The following is a 17,406-nucleotide window of genomic DNA, read 5'->3' as shown; positions in this document are numbered from 1 at the left end:
TATTTATTTTTGATCATGTTCTTAGTCTCTCATAACTCTTTTAGAGTGGTTTTGTACACGTATTTCTTTTAAAACTTTATTATATTTGTACCAAAATTAGACTTAAATAAACAGATTGTCTTGTCTTGTTTAGAACTTGCCTTTATCAATTTAGGGGATATCAAGATGAAAATTTGAAGTTGGTCAGACAGAGGAATAAAACATAGTCATTCTTCATGACATGTAGGCTTGATTAGTTGTAAAATACGTTTATTTTTGATACAATTTTCTAATCGTTATATTGACCAAATGATAAAAAAGAGAACAGGATATACTTACCATATATGCATTTTGCCAAATATTTGCATAACCAGTAGTCTTTAGTTCTTCAAGTATTTTATAAATTCAAGATCGATTTTTAGAATACCAACTGAAAACAGTCTTGTATATAACGCAGGAAATTCGCATGAACATTTTCTTAGAGGTGCGTTGGTTATGTTTAAACAAACTATATAAAATAAATAATTGTTTTGCATTTCTTTTAAAATTAAGGCATAGCTTTCACTTTACATATCTGATATTCTGTAATGCAAATAAAAAACATTCATCCACAGTTTTGTTTTGTTTTTCAAAGCTATTTCTTATTATTGGCGTAAACTTTTTAAAGCTATTGTTCCGAGCCAAGCTTTTTGTATGGGTAGTTCTGCGTCGCTACTTTGGTTTCTATATTTTGTGCTTACATTTATAAAGAAACAAACAGACCTTTATTAATAAAATATAATGTCAGAAATATCTTTACATTTATTGGTGAATGAAGGTGTGCATTCCCTTTAATCCTGCAAGTATAATGAAATATAGTTTAGACTTGAAAGTTATTACAGTCAGTCCTTTTGCATCAGTGCACTCTGAAATATTTTATTTTATTATTAGAAAATTAACTAGATAGTTTAAGTCTGTTTTAAATAGTAGTCAGCGCCGGTACGTCTGTTAATGGTTCAATGTTGCCGTTAAACCAGGACAATGAAACAAAAGAGTCTTGAATCCCAGGGACATAGCTAACCGAACCTTCTGACTAGGAGACTATCACCCGTTCGAATATCTGCTGAAATAACATAAAGCTCTGTATCCTCACCTGTAATCAATGGCAATCTTGCTGAAACATGTCTAGCTAATAGTGAGAAGTTAGTAGTGAAATACTAGGTGGAGTTACGCCCCATCAGTCTACAACTGAAAGCTTTGAGATTAAAAAATAAATTTATTGAATTTTGGTTGAAGTATTGAAAAAAAAAATCTATATTTGATATGAGAATAATCGCTCACCCCTCGGTAAGTGAAAGACGAGAGGCACAGGGCATCGTCAGAAGACTTGAAGAACTAGGGATGGCGAAAAGTAAATAAAGACCAAACCTGTACCTGCGGACCAGCTGCCGATGTCCTGATTGAAGCCGAGAGTAAAGGTCCTACACATTAGGCAGGGTCGACGAAAAAGCGTACTAAGTCGCGTAATCCGCTAATAAGGCACCAACCTTTTCAGGGCTACCTCAGCTTTTCATACTGTCTCAAATTACTGTATGTTAAGGTGATCATTGACCGTTGTACAATGACCTATTTTCGGCTCATGATTCATTCTTTTGGAAATTGTACAAAGGTAAATAATCACCGCAAAAACAACACTTTAACAATAGCGAAAGATGCTGCTTGTGCTTTAACTTGCAGGTGGACCCTTATTAAACACAAACTGTTTATCTAAACTTGACTAAAATTAAAATAGTATTGTTTAACATCTTGTTCTGTAACTTTCTTTCTGAAAATAAAATAATTCGAGCATACGGTTTACAGTATAGGTTGAACACGTATGCATTTACATACTTGAGATTAAACCGTTAAAATTTCAAAAATATGAATAGTTGTTTTAAAGTAAAGTAATAAGACACATTTCGAATACATAATTTTGTTAGCAAACATATGAGTATACACCTCACATTTTTGGTAATGCTGAAATCAAAATATGTGTTAAGTGAAATGCTAGAAAATATAAAACCACCCATATCAAACTTTTATTTTTGGTATTACAAATTTATGATCATTTCCAAAATCTTTTTTATAATACATGTTTATGACAATCAGAATGTACTTGTAAACTTATTACTTTTATTTTTATTAACGCTTTAGCTTTCTTACCTGTCATGTTTTCATTGCTGGAACTGTTAATTATTATAATTTCGGGGATATAAAGATCAAAATTTTAAATAAATCAGCGAAGAGTAAAGACCCTTGTCAAAATGCATTTATGTGCTTGTGGTGTCTGTGTGCTTAACATAACAACACATTTTGGTCATACAGACCACCATGGTATGAGAGAGAACAAGGGCTACATTCACATCATTATTAAGATTGGCATTATAATCAATGTAAGTGGAGTTAAAGACATACAGTATACATATCATTACATATACATTTCATGGCGGTTGAGACTTACCTTGCTCTGTAACAATGGCAAAAGCTAAACATCTTTCGGTCCCATTAGGGTTAAAGAAAAAGAAAAAGTAAAACTATACTATGAATAAGCAAAAGTTGACGCCGATGATTTAATAATACAGCATTGTATGCTCGTGTTTGTGACAATCTGTCCTTTCAGTATGTTATGCTCTATAAGTAGTCGGTCACGTGCAGGGATATATTATAATCAAGAAAAGCCTGATAGACTGATTGACCGCCAAAATATGACCATAAACTTTTGTTTTATGTTGTTTTTTCTTCACTATAATGCTCTCGGGGTCTCCCCTTTCCAGAGTTTTATGCTTTATACCAACTAAACAAAAAAAAAGTTTTTTTTATTATTGTTTGACAATAGTGACCTGAGACCGTTGAATATTCAATGACCTTTGTCGGTATTTATCGGATCCCGAAGTAAACCGTACGTTACCTATGTGTTATGCGAATCACTCATTGTACGAATTTACACATTGAAATTAATTAAATGCAAAGGAATGTATTGATCAAAATGATGAAATTGAATAAAAAATGGTAGAAATGAAACAAATACTTGATCAACTCGTGTTTCAAATATAATTAACAGAAATAGAAAAACAGTTTATGAAAACTACAAGAAAAATTGTTTAATTGGTTTGTTTAAGATTTTAACTTGCAACTACGTGGTCACAATTCCGTCGTTCTTACTCGTAAGCCATCGAATAGTATTTATTGATAAAAGTATCGAGATCTATAGTATCATTAAAATCTTAAGTGTAAATCACATCAAATTACGGAAACTACGAAAAAACGTCCCGAAAATTAATGAGTCTCAGGTCAATATTGCCAAACAATACATTTTGATATCTTGGTCACAAACTCTTGTCAACTACATATTGATCGTGACTCTCATAACTCGCCTTTAGTATTAGATTAAATCATGCCTATAACTTATTCTGCTCCCTTCTCTAACTTTATCTGCTTAATTTTTATACCAGCAATTTCTAAGTTGTAGACTTTTTAGACAATGTTTCAAGCAATACGAATTTAGTTAATTATACATGTCCATATACATGTATCAGGGTTATGTAGGATAGTACATTAGAAAAAACAACCGTTTTTCAATGTTAACTTTTAAATTTATACTGACAGTCATTTATTGTGCCACCGTACTTCATATTAAATGACTCGAAATTGCTTTTATGAAATTACTGAATCTTTTGATGTAGGTCTTGACAGATATCTAGAATGCAAAATTAATATCATTTTCTTATCATGTTTTTTTCCTGAAAAAAAACTACTTAAATGAAAAAAAAAGTTCAATTAAACATTTTTAACTTAAATATGGTTAGGCATCGCAAAAAAACAAACAACAGAATATCATTATCCACAAATTATTTTAATATTATTTATCTTTTTGTCACATACATAGTCACTAATAATCAAAAGACAAACAATTTGAATACTTTACTTTAAATATGTTTAAATGTTCAATTAAATTGTAAATTACATTTTTGACAATATTGTCTTGCCCTTTAAAGTACTTGAATCCATTTTAATAATGCCTGTAACAAGATGCGCTACTTCTTCCGCACAGCCCCAGTGAAGTGTGACTCCTGCACCTCCGTGCCCATAGTTGTGGATAATTGGCTGGAAGTATACAGGAAATAAATGGTGTCAAATTTGACTATAAAAATAATTGATTTTGTCACAATGAGTCTGAGGTTAAGATTTCAATTGTAAAATAAAATGAGCATATATTTATTTTATAGCATACAAATTACATAAGGCATAGTTTACATTTTTATTTTACCGAAGGGGGTAGGCACAGGACTTTTTTTTTTATTTATTTTATCAAAAAAATAAGCAGAAGCATAGAATTAAAGGAATAAGAATGGCTGACATAAAAGCGCTTTTATTTTATTGAAAATATTTAAAATAGTAGCTTTAGGATAAAAATGGTATTAAAGTCAATCGTTTATGAGACAAACGAATCATTTATTTATTTATTTTCTTGAGCATACGGGCGCAGCCATGTTAACGATTTAAATCTCGCGAGACGAGAATGTGATGTCATACACCCACTTCCGGTTAAATCGCGCGTTATGAAAAATATCCGTACTGTAGCGGACAGAAGATACCGTATATTACTTAAATTTTATAATTTGATTATTTCTTTATTAACTTTTCTTGATACGGTGTTTTATAATAATAAAATGATTTTATATGCAATATATCGTTAAATTTGGTTCATAAATAAAAAAGTTGTAAGTTATATTCGTTGCGTTTTCTACAAAAGTCATATCCGTGAAGGACGGAAGATGCCGAATATGACTTATATTTTATAAAGATTCTGATTTTTGTTGTTGGTTTTTTCTTGATATAATATTTCAATATAATAATATGTAATAACATGAAAAAAAATCCATTTTTGGTCCATAAATAAAAAAGTTTTCTATAAAAGTCATATCCGTGAAGGACGTAAGATACCGAATATGACTATATTTTAGAAAGTTTCTGTTGCTTTTTTCTTGATACGATATTTTATAATAATAAAATGTAATTACATGTACATGAAAAATCGTAAATTTTGGTCCATTAATAAAAATGTTATAAGTTATATTCGTTTACGTTCTAAAAAAAGGCATATCCGTGGAGCACAGAATATACCAAATATGACTCGTTACTTTTTTGTATTTTTTATGTCACATAATACATAAAGTTTAAATAAAGGTTTCTAGCATGTTTGTTTTTACATCAAGCTCTATACTGTCGCGAGATATAAAATATTCATTAAGAAACAATTAGGGAAATTTTAATTTTAAAACCATGCTTTGTATATGCCAACCAATTATATGTATACATTAATCGTAAGGAAATTGTTCATTTGCATAATTTATGCAGATTGGCAGTGTCACCTAAAAGCACACCCGTTGTCGATAAAAATGTAAAATTCAAAACATACATTATATAAGATATCACTTACCATTATTTTACCTTTCAAATTAACTGTTTCTAATTCTAATCGTACAGACGGACGGGATGGCCTCAAACCAACACAGTCACTATCTATGACAGCTTCCTGCAAAAAAAAAAAACGTCACCATGATTGATACTCTTAGCCGGCTGACTTTTCGTAACTTTTGTCCAGCTTTAAATTGGAACAGTTTTCATTATACAAACAAAAACAAAAATCTAGCTACCAACACGCATGTACCGGGTGGTTTGGCTCTATACTAGTGGCAAGGGCTTATGTCTTTCGGTTCCAGCAGGTTAATGTATATACAGTTTGAACCTGAGCTAAGTGTAATTTTCAAGCCTTCGCAGATTAGACTTTTCATCCATTAATTAAGCGACATTCATTTATGATCAGTTTGGTGAATGTTTAAACCTGCAAGATGTGCGATTTTTATTATGAAAGGAAGTACAGACTGTCGATTTGACAATCGGCAAACTGCGTTCGAACCAAGAACTTTAATTTTAGAGTAAAACAAGAACAAAATTAAGAAAAAAACTCCGGAATTCAGTGTAGACCGGTTCCAGAACCGAAAGTTGTTTTTTTACTCACTAAAATATAACGAATAGAATTCCGACCGGATAAGAAAGGATTCCGGATTAATAGAAGGCTTCGAATTAGAAGGGTTTGGATTAGAAGGGTTCGGATTAGCAAGGCTACGTTGTACTATAAACAAGAGTAATCATGTCTATGAAATGGTCTGAGAAATTATGTATACTTCAAATCTTCAACTTTGATTACTGTTGCAAAGTTGTTATACCATGAATTTAATATAGTATTTGTCAAAATAATATAAATTTAGTTATTCAATAATCAAATTTAGGTATCAAATATATATCTATAGTGTGTAGTATGATTCGCTCGTTTGAATTAACCTAAAATATATATTTTTTAATCGTCATGTCAGCAAACGAATGTTAAATACCATTTTTAATATAAGTTACGTTATAAATTGAATTACATAATTGAACTTACTGTTAAACTTGGAACATATTTTGTGCAATTTTCCCAAATCAATTTCTTGTCCTTAGAGGACACTTCTGTATTCCAATCACCTCTGTATTCCACACCGCCCATCACAACATAGCTGGATCTTTAAGATAACAATATTAGACATTATACATTCAGTAAAGTTTGACTGATTCTATAACTTCATAAAGGTCATTGAATTACCTATATTTGTATAGTTATGTTAATTAAATCATATTATCAGTATCAGTAATTCAAACTAAATTTTACATGTGTACCGTAACATTTTCTGCAAAATGACTATTAACCCATAAAGATGAACTGTCTTTTGCTTTTTGGAGATTTGTACAGTTTTATTTAGTATGTAAGTTGAATACCACTTTATTTACATTTCACTTCTTTTATTTAAAACCACTTCAACATTCATCACTGTTTACTTCCGGCGAAAATAAACGCCTAATATGCTTTAAATTCAGTATTCAAATATTATTAAACACACATTTTTTCTTCTAAGGAAGAATAAAATAATAAAGTGCCTCTAGAAAAAATTAAAATATAACATCTGCCAAATAAAAATGATTTTCCACGGATTTGAAATTATTTGTTTCATTATATCATGTCTCAGAAAATAGCTAGATATAAAATGACTCAGTTGTTGAAAAAAGTCATACTTTCCAATACTTTTATTCAGACACATTATGCCTCAGAAATGAATATTTTTACCATGCTATAGAAAGGGCGAATATGAATTTATTAATGTTTAAATAATGGTCATTACTACTGAATATATGACACTTACGAGATTACATTACACTACAAGTAATTATATAACACTAGAAGTGATTATATGACACTAAACGGGATAATATTACACTAGAAGTAATTATATGACAGTAGAAGTGATTATATGACACTAAACGGGATAATATTACACTAGAAGTAATTATATGACAGTAGAAGTGATTATATGACAGAAGAAGAAGAAGTGATTGTATTTATTTGATACTAGAGGTAATTGTATGACGCTAAAATTGATTATATGACAAAAACAGGTGTTTATATACAGTAGTAAGAAATGTGTTTATCAAATATGAATATTATAACAGGAGAAAACACGGTACAGAAATTTTTAAGTAGGATCATTTGAAACTTAATCTGCTGCAAAAAAGTGATTAGCCTTTTTCATCAGTATAGAACCAGGCCAGCCTGACGCAATGTCATCAAAATCTATTTTTACTGACGCTCTACTTCTTTTCGCTATATAAGCATAGCGTAGAGCAAAGGAGCGAAAACAATGTTCTGACTTTACTGAGATCTAAGCTGGCCAGGCTCTGTATTGTAATTGAAAACAGCAGATAATGGATTAAAGTCCCTAGCCGACTATATACAAATTAAACATACTAACGAGGGCAAGATATATGCAAGTCCATCTTGTAGAACAAAAATACCAAATTCTTTAATCCAGGGAGCCCGTGCCTGTGCAAACAAAATGAATCTAATTTTAATTCATATACTTATTTTCATACAATTTATGAAGAATTTATTGATACACCATTGCAATTTATTGTGTATACATACAATAATGTCTGACATTAATTAATGTAAAATGAAAAGAAAACTTTTCAATGAGGGTCAACCATTATTTCATTATAGGAAATATATTTTGGCTTTGTAATAATATTCGCATAAACTTTTAGTTTATTGGTGTAAGAGAATCATTGACAGTCGGACATCTTTCCCGGCCTGGAACGTAGGTTGATACATATCCCGATCGGGTGAGACAACACAATTTTCATGAACGTGCTTATTAACCTCCGGGCTTAGAGAAAACATATGAGCCGCGACACGACAAAACCAACATAATGGGTTTGCGACCAGCATGGATCCAGACCAGCCTGCACATCCGCGCAGTCTAATCAGGATCCATGCTGTTCGCTATCAGTTTCTCTACTTGTTATAGATTATGTAAGCGAACAGCATGGATCCTGATCAGACTGCGCTGCGCAGGCTGGTCTGGATCCATGCTGGTCGCAAACGCACTATGTTGGTTTTGTCGTGACGTGGCTCATATGAGTTTTATCCTGATTGTTTCAACCCAATCTTAAAAAAATACCTTAAATGAGTTTGAGACATCTTTAAGATGTGTTCTTTGTCTTCGAATAATTATGGTTATTTTGTTTGGACATATATTGGTCATATGTTTTCTTGTGTTATATTTTATTACATTTTGTTATATATTAATTGTGTATGTGAATATTGAGGATATAAGTATGTTAAAACCAAGGGAGTGTGGATTTATACGTAGGCTGGTATTACAAATGGCTACATGGATGAATCATACCCTGGTAAGATATAAAAATCATTTCCATGTAGGTCTTGAAAATCATAATGCATTTTTATCCAGGGAGCTATTACCTGTATATACATAAATATTGAAACTATTACCTGTATAAACATGAATATTGAAACTATTGCTTTCTTTGTAAATCAATATCATAACAAAATATGATGTAATGAATAAATGAAAAAGAAACTAAACAATTACAAAGACAAAAGATCCCTAAAAGAAACAGAACAAACAACACAAACAACACCAACATGCAAAGAAAACAGAAGAAAGAACACACTTAAAATACAGAAAAGAACAGCAACCAAAGATAAAAAAGAAACAGTTAAAACAGAAACATAAAAACATCAACAACAAACACAAACATATTAAGAAGACCAATTTATTCTTATCAGACAATTTAGTCCTATAGTAGCAGGAGTTTCGGGGGTTTTTGTATTTTTTTGAAAACCCAAATTTTTTTTCCCAACTAGAAAACTTTTCAAACCCGGGACATTTTTGGGTTATATCCCTAACTTTTCCCAAAATTTGCCCGGGTTTTATATTTAAAAAGGGTCGTTACTAAAAGAAAATTTCTTTTTCCATTATTTAATATTCAAACATATTAGAAAAAATTTTAGAAAAGAAAAAATATAAAAAAAGCTTTTTGGGGTTTGGGGGAGCAGGGCCTCAAATTTTTCAAAGGCCCCCTTGATAGAAAAAGGAAAACTTTGTTTAAATTTTTTTTTAAATTTCCAAAAAGGGGGCTAATTTTTTTTAAATTTCATTTTTTGGTTTTTTGGGAGGAGTCAAATTATACAGTTTGGTTTGGAACTATGGGAAAAGGGAAATTTTGGTTCCAAAAGGGGTTTTTTATTGAGTATAAAATTTAAATATTTAACCCTAGGGAATACAAAAAAATTTGACAAAAAAAAGGTAAAAAAGGGCTTTTTATTAAATTTTTTTCAAGAAAATCACGCTTTATTAAAAATTGGAATGCCAAAAAATTTTTCCCAAAAAAAGGGCAAAAAAACCCTTTTAAAGGGTTAGTTTTTTGGGAAAAAAACGGGCTTACAAGCAAAATTTTTCCCTAATTTTTTTAAATTTAAAAAAAAGGGGGGGAAAATTTTCACCCTTTTAATTTGCAAAAAATAAAAATTGGGGATTTTTTTGTCGGGGACCTAAAAATTTATTAAACCCCCTTTCCCATATTAAAGGGGTTTTAAAAATAAAAATCTTAATAGTTTTTTAAATAAAAAACATTAAAAAAAGGAGACTAATAGAAAAGGGGGTTTATAAAATTTCAGCCTTAATGCAAAAAGGGAAAAAGTTTGGGGAACCCCTTTAGGGGGAGTCGGAAAAAAAACCAAATTTTTAAACCCCATTTTTTTAAGGGACTCAAAGGGTTGCATTTTAAAAATTTTTTAAATTAAAAAAACCCTTTTAAAGGGATTTTAAACCTTTAAACCCCAAAATTTTTTTTAATTTTTTTAAAGGGGGGCAAAAATTCGGGAAAAAATTTGCGGGCCCAGATTATGAAATTTTGAAAAAACTTATTACATTGTTTACTAAAAAAAGGGTTTTTTTAAAAATTTTCAAATTGGGGGAAATTTTTTTTAAAAAGGGCCCAAAAAATTAAAGGATATTTTGGACTTTAAAAAAAAAATTTTAACCCAAAAAATTTTTTTAAAGTTTCCAAAGTGGCATAATTTTAAATATTGTGGGGCGAGTTTCCAATTTGCAACTGATTACCCTTTTACTCTAAATAAAATTTGTAAGTTTCAATTGAATATTCAAACAATAATTTGGGTTTTGACTTTTCAAAAAATGAAAATAAAATTTTAAGTTTAAAGGGGAAATTTTTTCATATTGTGGCAAGTTTTTCCAATTGTCAATCTGATGTACCTTTTTAATAAATATTTTAAAATTTTAAGAATATTTTAAGAATAAAATTTAATTTTTCTTTTAAAAAAAACTTTTAAAAAAAAATTTTAAGTTAAAAAAGGCATAATTTTTTCAATTAAGGCAGAGTTACCAAATGTCCTTTATGTACCCCTTTTTATTAAATAGTATTGTAGTAAAATTTAATTCAAGTAATAATTTTAGAAGATTAAAAAAACTTAACCAAAAGAGACGCCCCCGCTGACGCTGGGGCCCGACGCCAGGGGGCATACAAAAGCTCTCAATTTTTCGAATAGTGGCTAAAAATGGTTTTTTAAATACTTGCAAAAAAATTATTGTTATTTAAATTGTTGGGTTAACTTTGACTAAAAAACTAGTTTACCCCTGCTTTCCCCCCGGGGAAATAAATGACCTATTTAAAAAAAATTAACTATAAGGAAAAACTTCTCGAATAACTGGCCCCCAACCGGCTGAAATTTTTTTGGGGAAATATTTGCACCAAAAATCCTTTTGCAATGGACTATGACGTCATAATCAGCCAACTGTGAAAATTTAATATATATATTTTTGGCATAATAATTAGGGTATCATTTTAAAGCTGCATGTCTTCAAAAAAGCCAAATTATTTTAAGAATGTCAAACTTGAGAAAAATGTATTATGATTTAAAGAAAAGTAAACAGACACAAGAATCGAGTAATAATTTACATGTGACGTGTGATCAATGACTGATTTTGCAGTATTTATCCCAATATTTTTACTGCGTGACTAACACAGTAAAGGCATATTTTGACCATTTTTGGTGATTTAAATCGGTTGCAAATGCCTATGCAATGTGTAAATTACTTTCTTTGTTCACGTCACAATCTTTATCTTTTTAAAATACATTTTCAAAATGAAAATTTGAATTAATCTGGAGGCATGAAAATCTTTCTTTCATATATTAAAATGATATGTTCTAACTAGCTTTAGATATTGAAAGCTACGATGTTTCGGGTTTGACAATTGTGACTTTTCTTTTATCCAAGCCTGCGATGGTATTATAATGAATACGTGATGGAACGATGGTTTATATATAATGGGACGATGGCGAAATTGTGATAATGTGACGGTACGTCAGTGAAGACGCGATGCTGCATCAGTGTAACGTCATGGTTTCACCACGATGCCATTTTACGATCGCGATTTCACCATCGTAGATTAATATATATTAATGTATATTAAGTAAAGCATAGTAGAATTAAACAATACCATTTATACGCTTGAATGCATGCATGTCCCGCACATTTAGAGATAGAGCGTGAAACTAATAAGGTGCTTACCTCTCTAACAATAGATTGTGTGGTTCGAATCATTCGTGTATAAAGAGAAATTTTTTACAAAAAAAAACCCCAAATGTTTTTTAATTAAAATTACCTGTGGGTTGGGTGTTTTAAGGGCAAATCTCGAAAGGGGCATTTTTTTTTGTGACGAAGCTACCCCAAAACTAAGAGGGGTTAGGGTATTTTTACTTAGGGCCTGAATTCACTGAGGGGGGCCCCCTCGAATTTACATTTTTTGTAATCAAGTTGGAAAATTGGTACGTGCTTATTAAAAATTGTACTTAAAATTGCCAATAGAAAAATAAGAAATAAAGTCAATAAGTAAAAAATAAATGATAAAAGGATAATTAAAAATAAATAAGATACTATTCCCATCATCAATATGATCTTGATGTTTGTTTCTTCGCCTACACCAAGCCTTATGAACCACCTTTAATCAAAATTCTAAGATTTAATTCATAGGCTTACATTGTTTTTCTAGTGAAACCCCTGCGGATTATAACTAACACAAAGTTATAAAGCTAAAGGGTAGAGGGGCTTCCCGTACCTGAGTTGAACCACCGATCGTCCCTTAAAGCTAACTGGATAGTTCTCTCATGGATAGAATCCAAGTCCGCGTTCGAAATTCGAACCCACGGCTTACAACGTGATAGAAGCGTGGTTATTTGAAGTCAACGATTTAAACCCCTTGACCACAAACGCTTTTCAAACTCTCGTATACATGTAAAATAATAAATTTATTTATACATGTTTGAAATATTAGCCATAAGACAAGAGCGATCAGTGATCACATGTGTCGCTCATGATGGCCAATTTTCCATGTTTGGGACAGTTTTGTGACAGACAGACGACAGACAGACGGTACAGTGCACAACTATATATCTGGAGCTTGGTCTGATCATTCCTGTACAGTTTGGATAAAGTAGTAGTTTATGAGGAGTAGTCCGGACAAGCTTTGTGTATCTGGCAACATAGTTAAAGAAAAAAAACCCTTTTTATCAAATTGGCCATAACTCGGCCAAAAATCATTTCAATCCGAAAAACCGGCAGCAATATGCGCAAGCGACTTGGAGCTACAGATCAATCCTGTTAAGTTTCATTGAAATTGCATTAGTGGTATAAGAGAAGTAGTCCGGAGAAACTTAAAATAAACTTAAAAATAAATATTATTAAAGGGCCATAACTCTGACAAAAATCATTAAACCGGAAAATGCTGACAATATGCACAACTAGACTTGATACTGATCATTCCTGTAAAGTTTGGATGAAATTGCACCAGTAGTTTATGAGGAGTAGTCCGGACAAGCTTTTGTGTATCTGGCAACACACAGAAAAAAAAACACCTTTTTATCAAAGGGCCATAACTGGGCCAAAAATCATTCAACCGGAAAACCCGTGCAATATGCGCAAGGACTTGAGCTACTGATCAATCCTGTAAAGTTTCAATGAAATTGCCTTAGTGGTATAAGAGAAGTAGTCCGGACAACCTTTAAAAATAAAAATTATTAAAGGGCCATAACTGTGTCAAAAATCATTGAACCGGAAAATGCTGACAATATGCACAACTAGACTTCGTACTGATCATTCCTGTAAAGTTTGGATGAAATTGCACCAGTAGCTTCTGAGGAGTAGTCCGGACAAGTTTTGTGACGGACGGACGGACAGACAGACAGACAGACAGACGGACAGACAGACGACAGAGAAGTGATCACTATATGTCGCCACTACTCCGTAGAGGCGACACAAAAAACGAAAACGTATTATATCTTATCAACAAACATTTTTACATGGCCACATAGTATCATATGAGACGCCTTCCTTTCATTAAGGTCACTGTTTAGTACAGTGGCGCAGAGATGACATGACTTCTGTACTTCTCCATTTATCTCAATTTATCTCGTAGAAGCGAGATGTCATCTCGCGACAATGAGATAATACCTCATATATAGGTACTAGATAATTCATCATGGGAAAGAGATATTAGCTCGTTGGAACGTGCTGTCATCCTTTGGTACAATGTCGCATTTTCGCACCGCAAAACGAATACTGTAACTTTCAAGCCATAATAATATACGAATGAATAAGCTTTTAACCGAATACCTTTTCATCAGCCATTGCAAATACATTTGTGGCTCCAGCATAACGGTTGTGTAGAAAAATCCAAACCTGTAATTGAAGGGAAAAAGCGGATAAATCAACTTAAATTTACTGCTTGTTATTAAAGCTGTGTAATTCACTGATTAAATACAACGAAAAACAGTGCGTAGCTATGCGCATGGATTGTTGTGCATATATGTATAAATTTTATGAACAGCAGTAGCAGCAACATGAACAAAAAGCATCAACAACAAGAACAAAACAACAACTTACTTCATGTCCTTGTAGTCCTTAAGCTCATCCTGGGTAAGAACCCGGAAGTTGCTCACTAGGTCTGTCCAAAATGGCGCCTTAAATGATAAAATTTAACATATACATTTTTTAATTAGACTAGAAGTATTTAAAGCAGCTCCTTTCCTCCCAAATCAAGGATTATAAAACACTGTTAGGAAATAATAGAAGAGTGATTTTGAAGTGTGCACTATAAGAAATTGATATCGGTTGCCGGTACAGACTGGAATTTATTACTCGTGGTTAACGGTGGCAACGAGGGCCTGCCTAATGTCTACAAATAAATAAAAATAGAAATTAAGGTGTATACTCGTACTTTGGTATTAGGGTCTGCACTCATTTGATATCCCGATACCACACTAGCACCCGTGTATTTCGCACAGTCCGTATTTGCAAGCAACGTCATATGCTCCAATGTTCGTCCACTCCATTGTCTGTAAAAATATGCATGTAATTTTCTTGTCATGTTTTTTTATTTTTTTCTTTTCTTGTGTCTCTTGATTCAAAAATTACTATTCCTTTTTTATTGGTTTTATTCACAATTAACTCAGGACTATAATCACTGACTCTAATCACTACCATCTCAAAAGAAGAAAACGGCATATTTTGAATAAGTAAGTCTTCTAATTAACTGCACCTTTAAATATTATAATACTTAAATGTATTTTGCAGTTAACTTCTTTCATATATCCAAAATTTGACTTCGGTTCAACTTTGACGGACCCCCTTTCACTATTTTAGACTCGAACCGGACTGACCCCTACACTTTTTGCGTTGGTCATTTCTATTCTCCCAAACACGCAAATGAAAAAAGAACAAAAAAAAACATATAAAGAAAAAAAACAAGAGCCAAAGTCACATTTTCACGGGAGTATTTGATATGCCACACAAGCATCTGAGTAGAATCACCGAAGTAATGTCAGTCAGCTATACGCTCCTTAAATTTGTTTTTCAAATCGTTGATAAATTTCATTTCAGAAATGATATCCGCCCGAAATTGTCAGATCAAAAGATTCTAGTCTTATTTGTGTAGAAAAAAAAAAGCTTCAGGCCCATAAGAACCTATAATGTTTCAGTTTTCCATTCTTTTTACAAACCTTATCTTTTCCTCGGGGGTATCACCAAGGAGATGGGGCTCCCAGAATCCACCAGAGACATCTGTCGTTGTGACAGGTGAAAACTTATCCGCAATTACAATCACTTCCGCATCCGGGTGCAGTTCAATGATGCGTAAAGCAGACGATAAACCTATTACCCCTGCACCGATGACGCAAACTTTCACCATTGTTATATTCTAAAACCTCCGTGTCTGAAACGGAAATGAAACAAACTTCATAGAGTCGTAATTTCTGATCTTTGAAAATATATGAGCCGCGTCATGACAAAACCAACATAGTGCGTTTGCGACCAGCATGGATCCAGACCAGCATGCGCATCCGCGCAGTCTGATCAGGATCCATGCTGTTCGCTATCAGTTTCTCTACTTGTAATAGGGTTTGTAAGCGAACAGCATGGATACTGATCAGACTGCGCGGATGCGCAGGCTGGTCTGGATCCAAGCTGGTCGCAAACGCACTATGTTGGTTTTGTCATGACGCGGCTCATATTAATAATGATAGTATCATCACATGTAGGCGATTAAAACAAGTTTGCTTCTTTAAAAAAAAGGGATTATTTATTATTATTATTATTATAATCATTATATTATTATTATTATTATGATTATTATTATTATTATTATTATTATTAGTGTCTCATTATATCGTGTGATAAAATGTGCGTTCACATATACAGTCATTTTATGTAATCTTTCATTTAACCTAACCCAAAAATGCTGTAAAGGTTGTCAACTTAATATAACATGGTCATAGACTTGTTAAATATATAAAATGACAAGGAATAACATGTATCCACCCACAGGTCTACTTCTATGCTTCGCTATAACGAAGACAATCGAAACACCTCGGCTATATCCTTCATAATTTCGACCACGTGATTTCACATGTAAAGAAAACAGAGAGTGTAATTTTTGATAATGTATGACGAATGTAACTAAATAGTTAACAGTCAAAGTAATATTAAGTATATGACTGAAAATGGATCTGCAATCATAATCAATTTTAAAATGCTCGTTCAAATGTAACTTTATTTAAAGTTGTTCGATTCCGAAATTCAGCGGCATGTGTGACATTTATCGGCGTTATTACAGTCATGTGACAGTGTCACACATTGTATAAAGCTTATCGATAATCTTAAGCAGCTAATTTAGAAATGAATTGTTAAAATTACGTTCCGCATAGGGCTGACATTTGTTTCAAAAATAGAAAATATATCATAGATTTGTGTATAGATCTCTCGTGAAAAACAATGTTATAAGCATACTTACCCAATATTATCATCAAGTACACAGTAGGTATATCAACATAATCCGTTAAGATTAAAAATCGTAGTGTAAACATACTTACTTATTTTATTACGCTACGCAATAATTTTCCATACTGATATTATTATTCAAAAGCATCATCGACATGTAACTGCGTAATGTCGGCTGCTTCATAGATATATATTACACATTGTAATTCACTTTTGAATAATGTACGTTTATTTACGGTGAAGAAATAAGGTCATCTTTATTTAATAGCACTTGAGGCCGTGTTATCGCATCGCATATCAACTAATGGTGATATACACATTAGTATGGAACGCTACATGCGTATGAAATGTTATATTTCACGTTGTGATGTTCTCAATGAATGCCATGCAATATCTTAGCAATATAGCCGTGAACATATAAATACTAGTATTTCCATGACAGTGATACCTAGATCTATAAAAATAATGTATGTACCAGCATTCAAAATACTATAGCAACGGCGTTCGCCAAATATTAGTTTGCATATTTTGGCGACTCCGTTGAGCGGCGTCGTCTCTTATGGCCGATAGTAGTTAGCAGTTAATGTCATTTTGTGTTAAAATAGTTTTATTTTAATTCGTAAAAATCAAGAAAACAAATATGTTGTTATATTTGTATTTT

General features: G+C 32.0%; 1 protein-coding gene across 1 annotated transcript; it reads right to left on the bottom strand.

The window, feature by feature from the left end:
• Nucleotides 1-3,831: 3,831 nt before the first annotated feature.
• On the bottom strand, nt 3,832-17,075 carry LOC132725194 (D-aspartate oxidase-like). Its single transcript, XM_060710280.1, has 9 exons — nt 16,838-17,075; nt 15,470-15,681; nt 14,689-14,806; nt 14,355-14,431; nt 14,032-14,150; nt 7,842-7,935; nt 6,443-6,560; nt 5,438-5,533; nt 3,832-4,101 (listed from the first exon to the last, which is right to left on the bottom strand). The coding sequence occupies exons 2-9, from the start codon at nt 15,655-15,657 to the stop codon at nt 3,958-3,960; spliced, it is 954 nt and encodes a 317-aa protein (XP_060566263.1). The 5' UTR covers nt 15,658-15,681; nt 16,838-17,075; the 3' UTR covers nt 3,832-3,957.
• Between the last annotated feature and the right edge of the window lie 331 nt (nt 17,076-17,406).

The sequence above is a fragment of the Ruditapes philippinarum genome, unplaced genomic scaffold (assembly GCF_026571515.1).
Source record: "Ruditapes philippinarum isolate M1 unplaced genomic scaffold, ASM2657151v2 ctg673_1_1_1_1, whole genome shotgun sequence".
Classification (NCBI taxonomy): Eukaryota; Metazoa; Mollusca; class Bivalvia; order Venerida; family Veneridae; genus Ruditapes; species Ruditapes philippinarum.
This window is presented reverse-complemented; position numbering and strand designations above follow the sequence as displayed.